At 60.8% G+C, this 13,691-nt stretch overlaps 3 protein-coding genes across 4 annotated transcripts; 2 read left to right on the top strand and 1 right to left on the bottom strand.

The window, feature by feature from the left end:
- Positions 1-605: 605 nt before the first annotated feature.
- ICMT (isoprenylcysteine carboxyl methyltransferase) lies at positions 606-4,199 on the top strand. The gene is made up of 5 exons (XM_064730854.1): positions 606-835; positions 959-1,047; positions 1,125-1,294; positions 1,943-2,160; positions 2,837-4,199. Exons 1-5 carry the CDS (start codon positions 611-613, stop codon positions 3,017-3,019), a joined length of 885 nt encoding a protein of 294 aa, XP_064586924.1. The 5' UTR covers positions 606-610; the 3' UTR covers positions 3,020-4,199.
- A 1,131-nt stretch (positions 4,200-5,330) lies between these two features.
- Positions 5,331-10,885, bottom strand: RNF207 (ring finger protein 207). 2 transcript variants are annotated; one of them, XM_064730847.1, is made up of 18 exons: positions 10,383-10,885; positions 9,701-9,891; positions 9,491-9,623; positions 9,261-9,405; positions 9,096-9,177; positions 8,951-9,026; positions 8,742-8,867; positions 8,588-8,634; positions 8,390-8,462; positions 8,248-8,316; positions 8,086-8,154; positions 7,877-7,998; positions 6,659-6,848; positions 6,237-6,422; positions 6,103-6,154; positions 5,898-6,015; positions 5,749-5,829; positions 5,331-5,676 (listed from the first exon to the last, which is right to left on the bottom strand). In XM_064730847.1, exons 1-18 carry the CDS (start codon positions 10,659-10,661, stop codon positions 5,526-5,528), a joined length of 2,190 nt encoding a protein of 729 aa, XP_064586917.1. In that variant the 5' UTR covers positions 10,662-10,885; the 3' UTR covers positions 5,331-5,525. The 2 variants fall into 2 exon arrangements, with proteins under 2 accessions (XP_064586917.1, XP_064586916.1); XM_064730846.1 differs by having other exon boundaries at positions 7,877-8,154.
- A 91-nt stretch (positions 10,886-10,976) lies between these two features.
- RPL22 (ribosomal protein L22) lies at positions 10,977-13,643 on the top strand. Its single transcript, XM_064730459.1, has 4 exons — positions 10,977-11,112; positions 11,505-11,612; positions 12,415-12,539; positions 13,427-13,643. Exons 1-4 carry the CDS (start codon positions 11,101-11,103, stop codon positions 13,569-13,571), a joined length of 390 nt encoding a protein of 129 aa, XP_064586529.1. The 5' UTR covers positions 10,977-11,100; the 3' UTR covers positions 13,572-13,643.
- Positions 13,644-13,691: the final 48 nt, after the last annotated feature.

Genomic DNA, 13,691 nt, shown 5'->3' with positions numbered 1-13,691 from the left:
CCCTCCCCCAGATCCGCCCGCGCTCCCCAAGTGGCGCCAGGCGCTCCCGGCGTTGTTTTTGAGGAAGTCTGGTTGTTTTAATGGGACTCTCAGATGAATTCCTGCTGGAATGGGTTCCCGGTTTGGGATGTTAAACAATAAACTACCTGACAGGAGGTTCTAGTGAGGTGGGGTCTGGTCTTTTCTGCAGTGTCAGGACAGGGGGTAACGGCTTTAGGCTGACAGAGTGGAAATTCAGAACAGGGATCAGCAAATGTTGTCCCTGTTCGGGTGCTCAGGCAGCAGGAAGGGATGGAGTCACCGTGCCTGGAGGTGTTCAGGGGCATCTGCACCTGCCGCTGGGTGATGGGCTTGGGGATTACAGTGGCAGTGCCGGGCGGGCGGTGGGACAGGATGATGGAAAAGGTCTCCAACCCCGACCGAACCCAAACCAGCTCCGGGAGCGAACCCGAACCAGCCCCGGCAGCCGCGGGCACAGCCCGTCCTACAGCACGGGGACCAACTCTCGCGAGAGCGGCTCCTCTTCGCAGCTGCCGCGGCTGCGCGGGGCGGGGCTCTCGCGAGAGCGGCGGGGCCGTTTCCCGGGCGACGCGGGCGGGGCGGGGCCGCCATGATGGCGGCGGCGGTGGCGCGGAGGGGGCGGCTGGGCCGGGAGGGCCGCGCCAGCCTCTGCTCCTTCCTGCTCGGCGCCTCGGTGGCGGCGCTGCCGCTGCTGCTCGGCTCGTCCCCCTCCCTGCTGGCCGCTCCCGGCCTGCGCGGCCGCCTGGCTCTCGCCCTGCACGTGGCGGGCGTGAACGCGGCGCTGCTGCTCATCTACCCGCGGCCGCTCTACAAGGTACGGGGGTGGCCCCGGCGGGCGGCGGCTGTGGAGGGTCCCGGTGCCGGGGTGCGCCGGTAGGGATACCCCGGGCCCGGGGAGCGGCGGCGGCAGCGCGTTCTCCCCTCCCTGTGCTTGCAGATCGCCGTCCGGGCCTGTTTCTTGGGCTTCGCCTTCGGCTGCGGGCTGCTGCTGAGCGCCGGCCGCTCCGCCTGGCGCCACTTCGGATGGTAAGGGCCGGGCCGGGCCGGGCCGGGCGGGCACGGTGCCCCCGGCCCTGCTGAACCTGCCCTCCCTCCCGCCGCAGGTATATGTGCTCCCTGTCCCTCTTTCACTACTCGGAGTATCTGGTGACAGCCATCAACAACCCGCGCAGCCTCTCGCTGGACTCCTTCCTACTCAACCACAGTTTCGAGTACAACCTGGCTGCCCTGTCCTCCTGGGTGGAGTTCACGCTGGAGAAGCTCTTCTTCCCAGGTCGGCCACCCTGTCCCTGCCTGTCTCTGCCTAGCTGCACGTGGCTTGCCTGGGGTCCATCTGCCTGGTAGCAAAGTGCAGGTGACCCTCAGCTTGCTGCCCTGTGACTGCCCTGCAGCAGCTTTGCCAGAGTCATAATCCCTCAGTGCTCAAAGCCTCTTGGGCTGGATCTTGGGAGGGCAGGGGGGAGCCCTCGCTTGCTCTGATATGCCAGGCCAGGGGATCTTCAGCCCTTTCCTGCCTTGGTGGTATGAGAATTATGTGTCAGGTACACCTGGGTGTTGTCTTTTGACAGGAATAAAATCAAGTCATCAAATGTGTTGCTGGTTGCCCCAGTCTGGGACAAATTGGCTGTGCTCATCTGTTCATCCTTGGGAGAGGGAAACTGCTCCCCTTTGTTTTGTAGCAGCCTGAGCATGTCCTTGGCTGTGCTTTGTGTTGGTTTTGCTCAATCTCTCCAGCTGGCCCTCATGGACTAATCCATGCTAACACCAAGCAGGCGTTGCTGGTTTTATCTGTTTGGTGCAGGATGGCAGTGCAAGGCTGTTGCTGTCACACATTTTGCTTTGAGATGGGGGCAAAGCCCACTCACTGAGCAGCCCCCTGGAGACCTGTGCAAACCTGTTGTGCCCCTCCCTGTCCACGCAGAGCTGAAGCAGATCACCTGGCTGAGCACCGTGGGGCTGCTGATGGTGATCTTCGGGGACTGCTTGAGGAAGGCAGCCATGCTCACAGCAGGCTCCAACTTCAACCACATCGTTCAGAACGAGAAATCTGACACCCACACTTTGGTGACAAGCGGGGTGTACGGGTGGTTCCGGCACCCCTCCTACGTGGGATGGTTTTACTGGAGTATTGGAACACAGGTACTGTATCCAGAGTGCTCAGATCCTTTCCTGTCACACCCCCAGTCTTTGCTCTAAGTGCTGCCCATGCTGTGGTGAGGTGCAGACTGGACCTGGATTCTGCTGCCTCCCACTGGCACACAGGAAATCTGGAATCCCTGTACTCTCTGCCCCATGGCATCTTTGGGAAGATCTTGTTCCCTTAATTTTCTCTGTGCAGTAAGGAGAGGTGGGGGAGCTGAGGTTTTGACTCACAACCCCCTTGGAAGCTTGAGGTGTGATTTGCTGCTGGTTTAAAGCTGGTATGCAGAGTTTTCTGTATCACTGTGGTCAAAATGCCTTCTGTGAGTGGTCAGACTCAGCCTGGCTCCTGCCAAACACCAGTCCTGTGCTTGAGGGCTAGAGGGTCAGCTCAGGCTGTGGCCAAGCTCAGTGCTGCTGTAGCTGTGTGCTCTTGTGGCTGGCTGGGTGCTGGTATTGGCTTGTGTTTCTCTGGAGAGAGTCCATTAGTGTGGCACATGGAGCTTTGAAGAGCTGGGGCAGTGAGGCCAGCACTGCCTTTGTCATTCTGGGGAGAAACTAGTGCTTGTGAAGTTTCACAATGAGTTTTGTGGTGTTTTCTTTTTCTGTGTCAGTGTTGCTGGAGGGGGATGAGCTGTGTTCTCGAGGGGGTGCTCACCAGCAGGCTCTGTTCCAGGTGTTGCTCTGCAATCCCATCTGCGTGGTGGGCTACGCGCTGGCGTCCTGGCGCTTCTTCAGGGAGCGGATCGAGGAGGAGGAGATCACACTCATCCACTTCTTTGGAGAAGAGTACCTGGAGTACAAAAGGAAGGTGCCATCGGGTCTCCCTTTCATTAAAGGAGTCAAATTGGAACTGTAACATGGGCACAAACCAGGCTGGCTGAGCAGATGCCCGGCTCCTGCTGCGCCCAGTGCCCGTGTGGCACCGGCATCGGGAGGTGCCTGTTGGTATTTCCTGGCCACTCAGGAGGAGCTGGTGGAGGGCTGCAGCTTTGGGCAGCCTGCTGGGTCACTCAGAGATCAGAAGCTCGTTCCTGCTCCTTGAGATCAGTCCTTCGTTGCACATTCAGGGATCTTCCAGAAAACGTAGCCTGTAGCGACCCTAAAGAGAATGAATCCTGCCTGCAGCAGCTGAATTGTCTTGGAACGCCTCTGGAACTGATTCTACCTGGAAACAGCACTGCCCTCCTGGCCCTGGGCGGGGAAGGTGCTAGGCAGCAGATTGTTCCTGTTGCATAATTCGATTTTAAAGCTTTCTGACCTCGTGAGCCTGGTGACACGACTTTAATCTCCTCAGGGCAAATTCCCTGAGCTGGCACTGGGGCGGCCGAGGGAGCAGCCTCCAGCTCTGCCCTCAAAGTGCCAGAGTGCAGCATGGCACCACTCACTTCTCTAGGCCTTGGGGTCTGCAGGGAGGGTTCTGCTGCTCCCCTCGTGCCACTGGATCTGAGCACCTCTGGGCCCTCTCCTCGTCCCTTGGATGCTGCTGTGGGTGCAGTGTCACTGCTCCAGCCGCTGCCTCCTGCTGCCACCTCTGTTCCTTCTTCCTGCTTCCAAATCACGCTGCTTCCTATCCTGCCAGGCTGCCTCTGTCTTGCAGAGATCCCAGGATTTTGGGTTGTGAAAGAGCCACAGCTGCCAGGCTTGCTAAGGGCTGTAGTCCCTGAGGTCCTCCCCTGCTCTTTTGGGCAAAAGCTGTGATGTTAGGGCAAGTAGGAGATGCTTCTAAGGAAATCTCCAACCAGAAGAGTTGGGCTAGCTAACGCTCTTTTCTAGTAACCATTTGGAAATGGTTCCCACTGAGCTGTGTGGTATAACTTTGTTGTTATATACCAAAGAGGTTCACTGTTTTCTTGAGTTCTACATTATTCTTCCTTGCTGGAATGGAAATGAGTTGCTTGTCAGTTCATGCTTGGAGCTTGTGGTGTTCCATGGGGAAGGTGCTGCGGTACGGCTCAGGAAGGGGCACTCGGTGAGAATAGCTTGGGTTTGGGTTTAGGTTTTCTTTTTTCATATTAAAAAAAAAAAAAAAAAGAAAAAGAGAAAACATTGTGGGTTTCTGTCTGGTTATTTGAAGATCTTTTGAGGTGCTGGTGGCATCATGGAAACTGGAATGCTTTATAATTCCTGGTGGGTTCTCAGAACACACCAGCACTGTGTTGAGGCACGATTGTGACTCAGTGGTTTGTGGGGCTGTGCAGCCAGAGGGATGAGGCTGACCCTAACTCTGACCCTGACCCTCTGTTTCTCCTTGCTGAACTGATGCAGAGTCCATCCTCCATTGGGTTTGCTTGATCACAGAGCATCTGTTGATGCCCTTGCTGCTGACTTGACCTTTGCTGAGTGGGGTTTTGGCTTGGGAAAAAAGAACAAAGGTGAAAATTCACCAGTTGGAGAGTGCTGATCTGTGCTGGGCACTCAGAGGCTCCCACTTGGGCTGTTCTTGTCTCAGGGAAGCACTGGTTCCAGCCAGTGGTGCCTCGAGCAGGTTAATCTAAGCAACTTTTTATAGGTAGTAATGTTCCTGCTGTGCCCTTGATCAAAGGAACTTTGGAACAAGTTTGTCACTTGGGTTTGATGTGCTGTTTGACAACAGAAACAAAGCCTCATTCCCAGATTGTTCTTCAAAGTAAATGAAGCTTGATCCTAATGTCACAAGTGCTGGTTCCAGCTGTGCAGGCTCTGTCCAAGCAGGATGTGTTGACATCGAAAGAAAGGGATAAACTCCACCCTGAGCAAAACTTTCAGTGGCTCTTGAAGCTTTGGAGACCAACAGCTTCTCTTAACCTTTTATTTTCCCAAATCCTGCGACCAGAAGCTCTGTGAGGAGACAGCAGCTTACCAGGTGTGGGGAAGGCATGTGAAGTTTTAGGGAAAAGCTGGAGTAAAGTGTGAAACCCTGCCCTCAGTGCCACAGTGATTAGTGAGTTCTTAGTTCCCACATGTGCAGGGAACCTCTAGAGCACCCAGCCCACACTGGTGCGTGGCTGCCCAGCACTTCACAGGATGCTCCATCACCTGGCCATGTACCCCTGCCCTCCACCAGGAGTTATTTTTCCCCATAATTTGCCAGTGTTGTGGTTTTAGGAGCAGCTGGACACCCTGAGCCAGCAGATCCCTTTTATCAGTACTGCAGAACCACACAGACATGGACAACTGCACCCTTTTATTTCACTCTGACACATGCAAGGAAGAGCACAAGGAGAGTTTTTCAGAAGCAAGTCCACCTGAGGCCTTTGTATGTGCTGCAGACATGGCTGCCCGGGCTGTTTCCTGCCCTGGCTTGTGGCACTGGGCAAGAGAAGCTGGTCACTCACCAGGGCGTGGTTGTGCCCAGCAGCCCAGCCATGTGCCCAGCACTGGGCTTATGGTGCTGGCTCTTTTGGAGTAGCAGTCTCTGCTCCACTCTTCTGCTGGCCCCTGCAGCAGTCTTTGTTTGTTGGGGAGGGGTCTCCAGGGGTGTCCTTCACCCTGGGGCTGGGTGAAGCCCCCTTGTTGCTGCCAGGTGAGGCATCCCTGGGGAAGGGAAGACACCTTGACAGGGTCACTGTCTGGGATAGGGCATGGGAGGTGCTTGCTGTCACCTACCTTGGCACCACTTCATTGTTGTCACAGATCTTGAGCAGCATCTGGGTCTGTTCTTCTCTGGGCTCCTGGGGCTCCTGCAGCCTGTGGCAGGATGGGTGTGAGCCATGAGCTGTGTCCCCCCTGGCCCTGAATGTCCCTGCACCCCTCACCTGGGCTCCAGGCGCTCCTTCACTTTGGCAATGGAGCGCACGTAGGGCGCGATCTGCTTGGTGATGGTGCTCAGGCAGCTGTTCTCCTGCCTCAGCTGCAGCAGGTCATGGAGCTGGGCTGGGGGCAGAGGAGTGGGCTGGGACACGGCCACCCCCCCAGGGAGGGCACAGGGGGCACGGGGAGGGAGCGTGGAGTCAGCAGTACCTTCATAGATCTCCTGTTCATTTGCTACCCGCTGGTAGGTCTCCTCCCAAACCTGGAGGGAAGAGAGGGAGCTGGGCAGAATGCGTTGGTGTGGCACAGAGGGGCCCTGCTCTGCCAGGCCGTGCCAGCTGTACCTCCTCAAAGACGCTGCGCATCATCTCCACGGCGGAGTAGTGAGCTGCGATCTGCACGTCCATCTGCAGCGACTTCTGCAGGATCTCGCTCATGATCTCCGACTTGATGAGCGAGTGGTGCTTGGTGAGGTCACGGTGCAGCTCCTGCACCTGGTCCTTCAGGCCCTGGATCTCCGTCTGCAGCATCTGAAGGAACCAGGGGACACAGCCATGTAAGCAGCACCAGCCTGGCCCACAATCCTGTCGTGTCCTATCCTGCTCCCAGCCATGTCCCTACCCAGCCCACAATCCTGTCCTGCCCCATCCTGCTCCCAGCCATGTCCCTACCCAGCCCACAATCCTGTCCCATCCTGCTCCCAGCCGTGTCCCTACCCAGCCCACAGTCCTGTCCTGTCCCATCCTGCTCCCAGCCATGTCCCTACCCGGTAGGTGTTCTCGTAGTTGCGGCAGTGCTCAGCAAAGGGGGTCTCACGCCCCTCAGCCAGCAGCACCTTGGTGCTGATGTACCGGTGCATCGTTGGCTTCTTCACCATGGGGCCCGTGGACATTTTGTCACTGCTGGGGGGACAGCTGGGCACCATGAGGGTCTTGGAGCATTGGCCACCGGGGAGCCTGCATGGAGAGGTGACAGTGACGTGCTGCAGGTGTACAGCAGTGGGGGTGAGGTGCCAGGGACCATGCTGCCAGCTCAGTCCCACCACCCCTTACCTCCAGTGGGACACACCAGTCCCACACGTCCCTTCCCTCACCCAAGCACAGAGGTTCAGTCAGAGGTACCTTATGTTGCCCCAAAAATCATATTTCTGTGGGCTGCTCTCCGTATTCCTGTAGTTTTGGAGCCAGCTGTGGCAGTGAGAAGCCAGGAGCTGAGCCCAGCACCCTCCAGTTTCTAAAGGGTGGGATACAGCTCGCTCTCTCACCGCTGGTATCTCCTGGCAGGCACTGCTGCCCCTGTGTTCCCCCCATCCCATGATCTCCCCGTGCTAACCACCACCAGCATTGGTCCTACCGTGCAGCGCCGTGCTCCCCCTGCCCGTGCTGGGGATAGCAGCCCCCAGGAGCTCAGCCACCCTGCAGTGCCAAGCCTGCCTGGGGGCGAGGAGCGGTCCCCATGGGGTGGCAGTGCCCGTTTGTCCTCTCTGGCTGGGAGGGTCTGGCAGGGCCGGTGCTGCCGTGACATCAACAGGCCTAAATATATCCCTGGTGAAGAATGGCCGAGCACTTCTCTGAAATTCTGATAAAAATAGTGGCGGGCAAAGAGGCTGCGGCACCACGGGCATGTGGGCGAGCAGGAGCTGGCCCAGGTGGAGCACCCATGGAGAGGGGGCAGAGCCCTCCAAGGAGCGTGGCAGGGGCCGGGCTGGGGAATAGAGTGAGGCTTAACCAGGCCCCCAGCTGCCAGCCCCGCTGCTGCCCACCCCTCTGCCACCCACCCCGCTTCCCAGAAGTGTCACTTGAAGCCTGTTGTTCATCAGTGCAGCTGTGCCTGTGCTGTCCTGGTACCCCTGCTGAGGTGACAGGCTCAAGGGCAGCAGCAGGGGCAAGGTTGGCATGGTGAGATGCTGAGGGGACTGCGCAGTGTGGCACGTGGCAGGGGACACAGTAGCACATGTGCCTTGGGTGCAATCCTAGCACCTCACATGTTGGTGCCAGTGATGCCAGGTCCGATGCCACCAGCGCTGCCCACCACGGAGCGGCGGGGGCTGAGCATCAGGAGGGGCTCCAGGCAGCGGGCAAACTCTGCCCGGTACTCGCTGTTGATCTGGGGGGAAGAGAGGAGAGCACAGCTGGGCTGGGGCAGGGCTGGCACTGGCACTGCCCACTGGCACTGCAGCAGGGCTCTCTCTACCTTGCTGGTCTGGGCCGGCCGCAGGCGGTGAGGCAGCTTGACAATCCTCTGCAGCCTCTCCATCAGTTGCTGAAAGGCAGCAATGGTGAGGGGTGCTCAGCACCTTGCCCAAGAGCTCAGCAGGGCCACCCTGACCACCCCTGCAGTGCTGGTGACACTCACATAGCCCAGGTCCAGGAATTCAGCTTTGTTGGCAGAGCTCAGGAAGGCTGAGCAGGTCACCAGGTGGATCTGTGTGTATGGAGAGGGTCTGTCACTGCCTGGCTTTGGTGTCAGGATGTCCCTGCCTGCTGTGAGGCCCTACCTGCAGAGTGGGCAGCAGGGAGGCAAGGTGGGCGAGCTGCTCCTTGAATGCCTTCTCCTTTTCCTCGTGCTGGCTGCAGCAGAGCAGGGCATGGCACAGCCTTTGCAAGACCCGAGGGAGCCATCCAGCCCCAGGCATCCCAAACCACCTTGGGAAGGGGGACAGCCCTCGGACAGGGCTCAGCCCATGTTCCCTCACCTCTGCACAGCTTTCAGGAGCGTCTTTTTCCTCTCGGAGAGCTGCTCCTGCAATGGCACAGCCACGCTGTGTCCTGCAGCCACCCCAGTCCCTCCCCACTGCCCTGGCTGTGTCCTGCAGGCACAGGGCTCGCTGTGCAGGTGACAGCTCACACCTGCATGCGGCTGAAGAGGGAGTTGATGGCCGCCTCCTCCTCGCTGGCACTGTTCCGAACCTCCTCGATCATGGCCTTGAGCAGGACGATGGCCTCACGCGTGGAGGTCTGCAGCTCCTTCACAGCCTGCTCAGGGTGGTGGGGTGGCTGCAGTGCAGGGGACAGCACTGGACCCCCTCGCCACCCCCATGCCCCCCAGCCCTGCCCACCATCACTGCCTGGTCCAGGCGCTGGCAGCCCTGCATGTACGCGGTCTCGATGTCGATGCAGTGTGCCCGGCTCTCCCTGCAGGCACAGACATCAGGGAAAGCACAGGATGGGGCATGCAGCAAGCCTGGGGATGGGAATACTCACCCCTGCATGTCCCTGAAGCAGTTGATGCAGAGCATGGACTTCTTCTCAGTGGAGAACATGATGTAGGGCTCCTCGTGCAGTGCTGCAGGGGACAGGAGCGTGGCATTGCCTGGCATGGCTCAGTGCAGCATAGCATGGCACAGGGCAGCCTGGCACGGCACTCACGGCACTTCTTGTGGATGTCTTTGGTGCGCTTGGAGAGGGAGACGATCTCGTGGCGGGCGAACATCCTGGCACGGTGTGTCTCCTCACGGCATGGGGCACAGAGGGGCTGCCCACAGGTGTTGCAGAAGTACATGGTGTCCAGCTCCTGTGTGAGGGGACACAGCTGGTGGCAGGCATGGCCCTGCCAGGGGTCCCCTACCCCCCCTGCCAGTCCAGTCCGCTGCCCTCACCGCCTTGGTGCAGCAGCGGTCGCAGTTGGCACACTGCACATCCTCCTCGCTGTCGGCCGAGCTGTCCACCAGGAACTGCAGCAGCCGGTCCACGGGGGGCAGCCCTGTGCCTCCCCTCACCACCGAGGGGTGCCTGCATGGGGACAGGCATAGGGACAGCTCTGGAGATGCAGGGAGCAGGGCTGTGCCCCAATCCTGGCCGTCCCTTACCCGCAGAGTGGGCAGCGCAGGCGGCCATCGCTGGCACGGCCTCGCAGGCAGCTGGCACAGAAGTTGTGGTAGCAGTCGAGCAGGCAGGGGTGCTGGTAGGGCTCGTGGCAGAGCAGGCACACCAGCGGGTGGCAGTTGGCCTTCTCCAGCTCCGAGCAGCTGCCCAGTGGCGAGAAAATGCCACCTGCCATCTGTGGGGTTGAGAGCAAAGTCTGTGCCCAGAGACCCTGTGTGGCACCAGTTTGTGAGAGCACTGTGGCTGCCACACAAAGGACAAAGCCTGTGAGCTGCTGACTATTTTTAGGTTATGAGCTGTGTGGCACGAGGCTGCCCACAGCACACCCCTTCCCCTGGTATCACAGGCTGGGGGCTGCAGTGCTGGGTAGGATAGTCCCCACAGCAAAGTGTCCTCATGGTGTGTGTCCCCCAAAGCAGGAGCATCCCCTGGGATGGGCTGTCCCCTCTAAAGGAGCATCCCCTGCAGCAGAGCATCCCCCAGGACAGGGGTGGGGGTTCCTCCAGGACAGGGTGTGCCCTGGAGGAAGCATTCCCTGGAATGGGGTGTCCCCATTCCAGGTGTGCCCTAGTGTGCCCTAGGGTGCCAGCCTGGCAGTGAAGGCAGCCAGGTGCCCCACATCCCCATTCTGGGCACAGGTGTGTCCCGGCCAGGTGAAGGCTTTACCTCTCCCTGTGTGTGAGGCGGGGGATCCGAGCCGAGCTGTGCTGCTGCTCCCCGTGTGCCGGCAGGAATGAGCGCGGTGCCGAGGCGGCAGGGCCCGCCTGTGACGCGGGGCCCCCCTGGCACTGCCGCTCGGCACGGCCCAAAAATAGCTCCGTGCGCTGCTCGGGGCCCTGCGGCGGGGACGGACACGGCACTGCAGGGCCACCCTAACTGCGGGGACACGGGCACCTGCATGGTCTGCTGACAGTCCGCAGGAGGTGCGCGGGGCACCCGGTGCATAGTGAGGAGCCCCGGGGTGTGCGGGCTCCCTCCATGCGCTGTGAGGCTCCCACTGCGCAGGGTAACTCTGTGCGAAGTGAGGAGCTGCAGCGTGCGGGGGTCGCACCGTGAAGCTCCTGGTGTGCGTGCGGGGGTCGCTCCGTACCCGGTGCTCACCCCGCTCCCGGTGATGCTCCGGTGCCCGCGCCCCGCACGTGCTGCTCCCCGCGCTCCGCAGGCTCCGCCCCCGCTCCCCACAGGCCACGCCCCCGCCCAGCCCCGCCCATAGCCCGGCCCCCGCGCTCTCCCCGCCCTTCCAGGCATCACTGTCCGCTCGCAGGCTCCCTGCGCGGCTGCGACCGGAAGCGATCGACGCTATCGGCGCTCTGTTGAGACGGCCGGAGTGCGGTTGTGCGCAAGCGCGCGGGCCGCGCTCCCTTTCTGCCTCGCGGGAGCCGCCATGGCGCCCGCGGTGAGTGAGCGCGGCACCGGCACCGACCCCCGCCGCCCCGAGCCCGCCCCCGCCGCCACCGGGACACCCCCCGCCCCGCCCCGAGCCCCCGGCACCCCCGCCGGCCGTCCCAGCCCCGCCGCCTGCCCCCGCCCGCTGCTTTCCGCGTGGGGCCCGGCCCGGCCCGGCCCGCGCCTTCCCGCGGCCCCACGCGACGCCCGCCGTCCATCCGGACCGTGAGGGCGGGCAGCGGGCGAGCCCCGTTCCCACCGCGCTGTTCCCGATCTCAGTCCAGGCCTGGGCCTTTCCCCTCGCCGCCAGCCCGGGGCTCGGCCCGGCCCCTCCCCGCCGTCCCTCAGGGCGCTCCCGCTCCCTTTCTCTCTCGCTCACCGTCGCTCTCTCTCCCTCTACAGCAGAAGAAGCCAGCGGCGAAAGGTGGTAAGAAAAAGAAGCAGGTTCTGAAGTTCACGCTGGACTGCACGCACCCCGTCGAGGATGGAATCATGGACGCCGCCAACTTTGTGAGTTCGGGGCCTCCCCTGGAGCCGTGATGGCTCAGCTGCTCTCGGGGGCCTTCCAGGGTGATGCTCCTCTCCTACCGGCCTCGAACATCCCCGGCCATCCCTCGGCTCTGCCCTGCTCCCTTGAGGCCATCCCATGGGCAGAGCAACGGGGAGTGCTGGGGCTGGGGATGAGGCTGCGTTTGGGACACTTTGTAGTTAAAAGCACAGGAATTGTCCCCTTCCCTGGGCAGTTTTCTTGTGTATCTCTGCTGGGTAAGTTTGTGTCATGGCAGGGATGTAGCAAGGCCAGGGATGCTGCAGTTTGGGGTCATGAACCTATGCCTGTCCACACTGCACTCCAGCAGGGGCCTTGGCGAGCCTGAGACTGAGGGGAGCTCAGAGGAGCCTGAGCCCACTGTCCTGGCTGTCCCTCCCCTTGGAGGGCAGGAACATCCCCACCACGCCAGGCCGATATGTCCAAGCCTGAGCACCTCACCCAGGTGTGGCTTTGATGGGGTGGATTAGCCTGGCCTGAGCTCTCTGGAGCTATGGGGACACTGGTGGCTGTTCCCCAGCTCCAGAGCAGCAGGCACAGCCAGCCCTGAGGAAAATGGTGTTTGTGCCCCAGCTCCAGTGCAGCAAGCACAGCCAGCCCTGAGGACACTGGTGTCCATTCCCCAGCTCCAGTGCAGCAGGCACAGCCAGCCCTGAGGACACTGGTGTCCATTCCCCAGCTCCAGAGCAGCAGGCACAGCCAGCCCTGGGGGCTGTGTCAGCCCTGGGAGTTGTGGCCCCAGCTCACAGCTGTGTTCTCCTGCAGGAGCAGTTCCTGCAGGAACGGATCAAGGTGAACGGCAAAGCGGGAAACCTGGGCGGGGGCGTGGTGACCATCGAGAGGAGCAAGAGCAAGATCACGGTCACATCAGAGGTGCCCTTCTCCAAGAGGTGAGCTGGGGCAGGCCAGTCCTGCTGGGCCCTTGGGCATTGCAGCCACAGGGGGTGCTCAGTGTGCACTGAGAGCCTGTGGCAGGAGGGGCTGCAGGGAGGAGATGTCCCAGTGCTGGAGCTGTGCTGGAATTTGTGCTACCTGGCACTCACTGAGTGGCTGCTCTTCCCAGATCTATGAGAGAGGAATGTGTTCAGTATTCCAGCTGGGTAGGCTGCTGGGCTGGACAGTGAGGGGCCTGCAGCCAGAAAGTGATGAGGGGACAGTTTAGGGGTATCTGTAGACAAGGTCTCTCAGGTTGTTCTCCTCATCTTGTGGGGTTTTGGTCCTCCTCGGTTGTGCCAAGGTGTCGCACATTGTTCCCCTCGTCCCGTGGTGCTCTGGCCCTCTGCCTGCCTCTCCTGGCTGCCTGTCCTTGGGCTGGCACTGGCACCCGGGGTTGTGCCACGGCAGAGGTGGCTCAGGAGCTGGCTGGGAAAAGCAGAGCTGTGTGGGTGGTGGGCGTGCCCTGCCCCGTGAGCGCCTGCCCTTCTCCCAACGCTGCTGCTCCAGGTTGCTGCCACGCATGGCACATCCCAGCAGCAGGTACCCACCATCCCAGAGGACATTCCCTCTGGGGTGGGTGCAAGGCACTGGGGTCACAGCTTTGTTGGGGCAAGAATGATCTCCCAGGACCTGTGTTATGGCATCGTGGTGCAATTCCGTGGTTGCAGTGTTCCTGGAAGGGGTGTTCCTGGTGTTTCCTGGAAGGGGCTTTGCTAGGAGGTGGCCAGTGGGATGTGTTGGTCCTGCTGGAGGTGGGAATCAAGGTTTATTAGCCAAAATGGCACCTGGGGGTCTGGCAGGGGACAGAGGAGCACTGCTGTCAGCCATGCCTCTCCCACAGGTACCTCAAGTACCTGACCAAGAAGTACCTGAAGAAGAACAACCTGCGGGACTGGCTGCGCGTGGTGGCCAACAGCAAGGAGAGCTACGAGCTGCGCTACTTCCAGATCAACCAGGATGAGGAGGAGGAGGAAGAAGAGGATTGAGCCCCGCCGCTGCTGACGACCATTTTGTACAGTTTCATTTTTCTGCAATAAACAGCAGCAGAGTTGTTCATAGCCCGTGCTCGGTGGCGGCTGCGGCTCCGGGGGTCGTTTTGGGGGGGA

Source organism: Zonotrichia leucophrys, chromosome 21 (genome assembly GCF_028769735.1).
Source record: "Zonotrichia leucophrys gambelii isolate GWCS_2022_RI chromosome 21, RI_Zleu_2.0, whole genome shotgun sequence".
NCBI classification, from domain to species: Eukaryota; Metazoa; Chordata; class Aves; order Passeriformes; family Passerellidae; genus Zonotrichia; species Zonotrichia leucophrys.
Note: the sequence above shows the minus strand (reverse complement) of the source record. Positions and strands in the feature narration are given on the sequence as shown.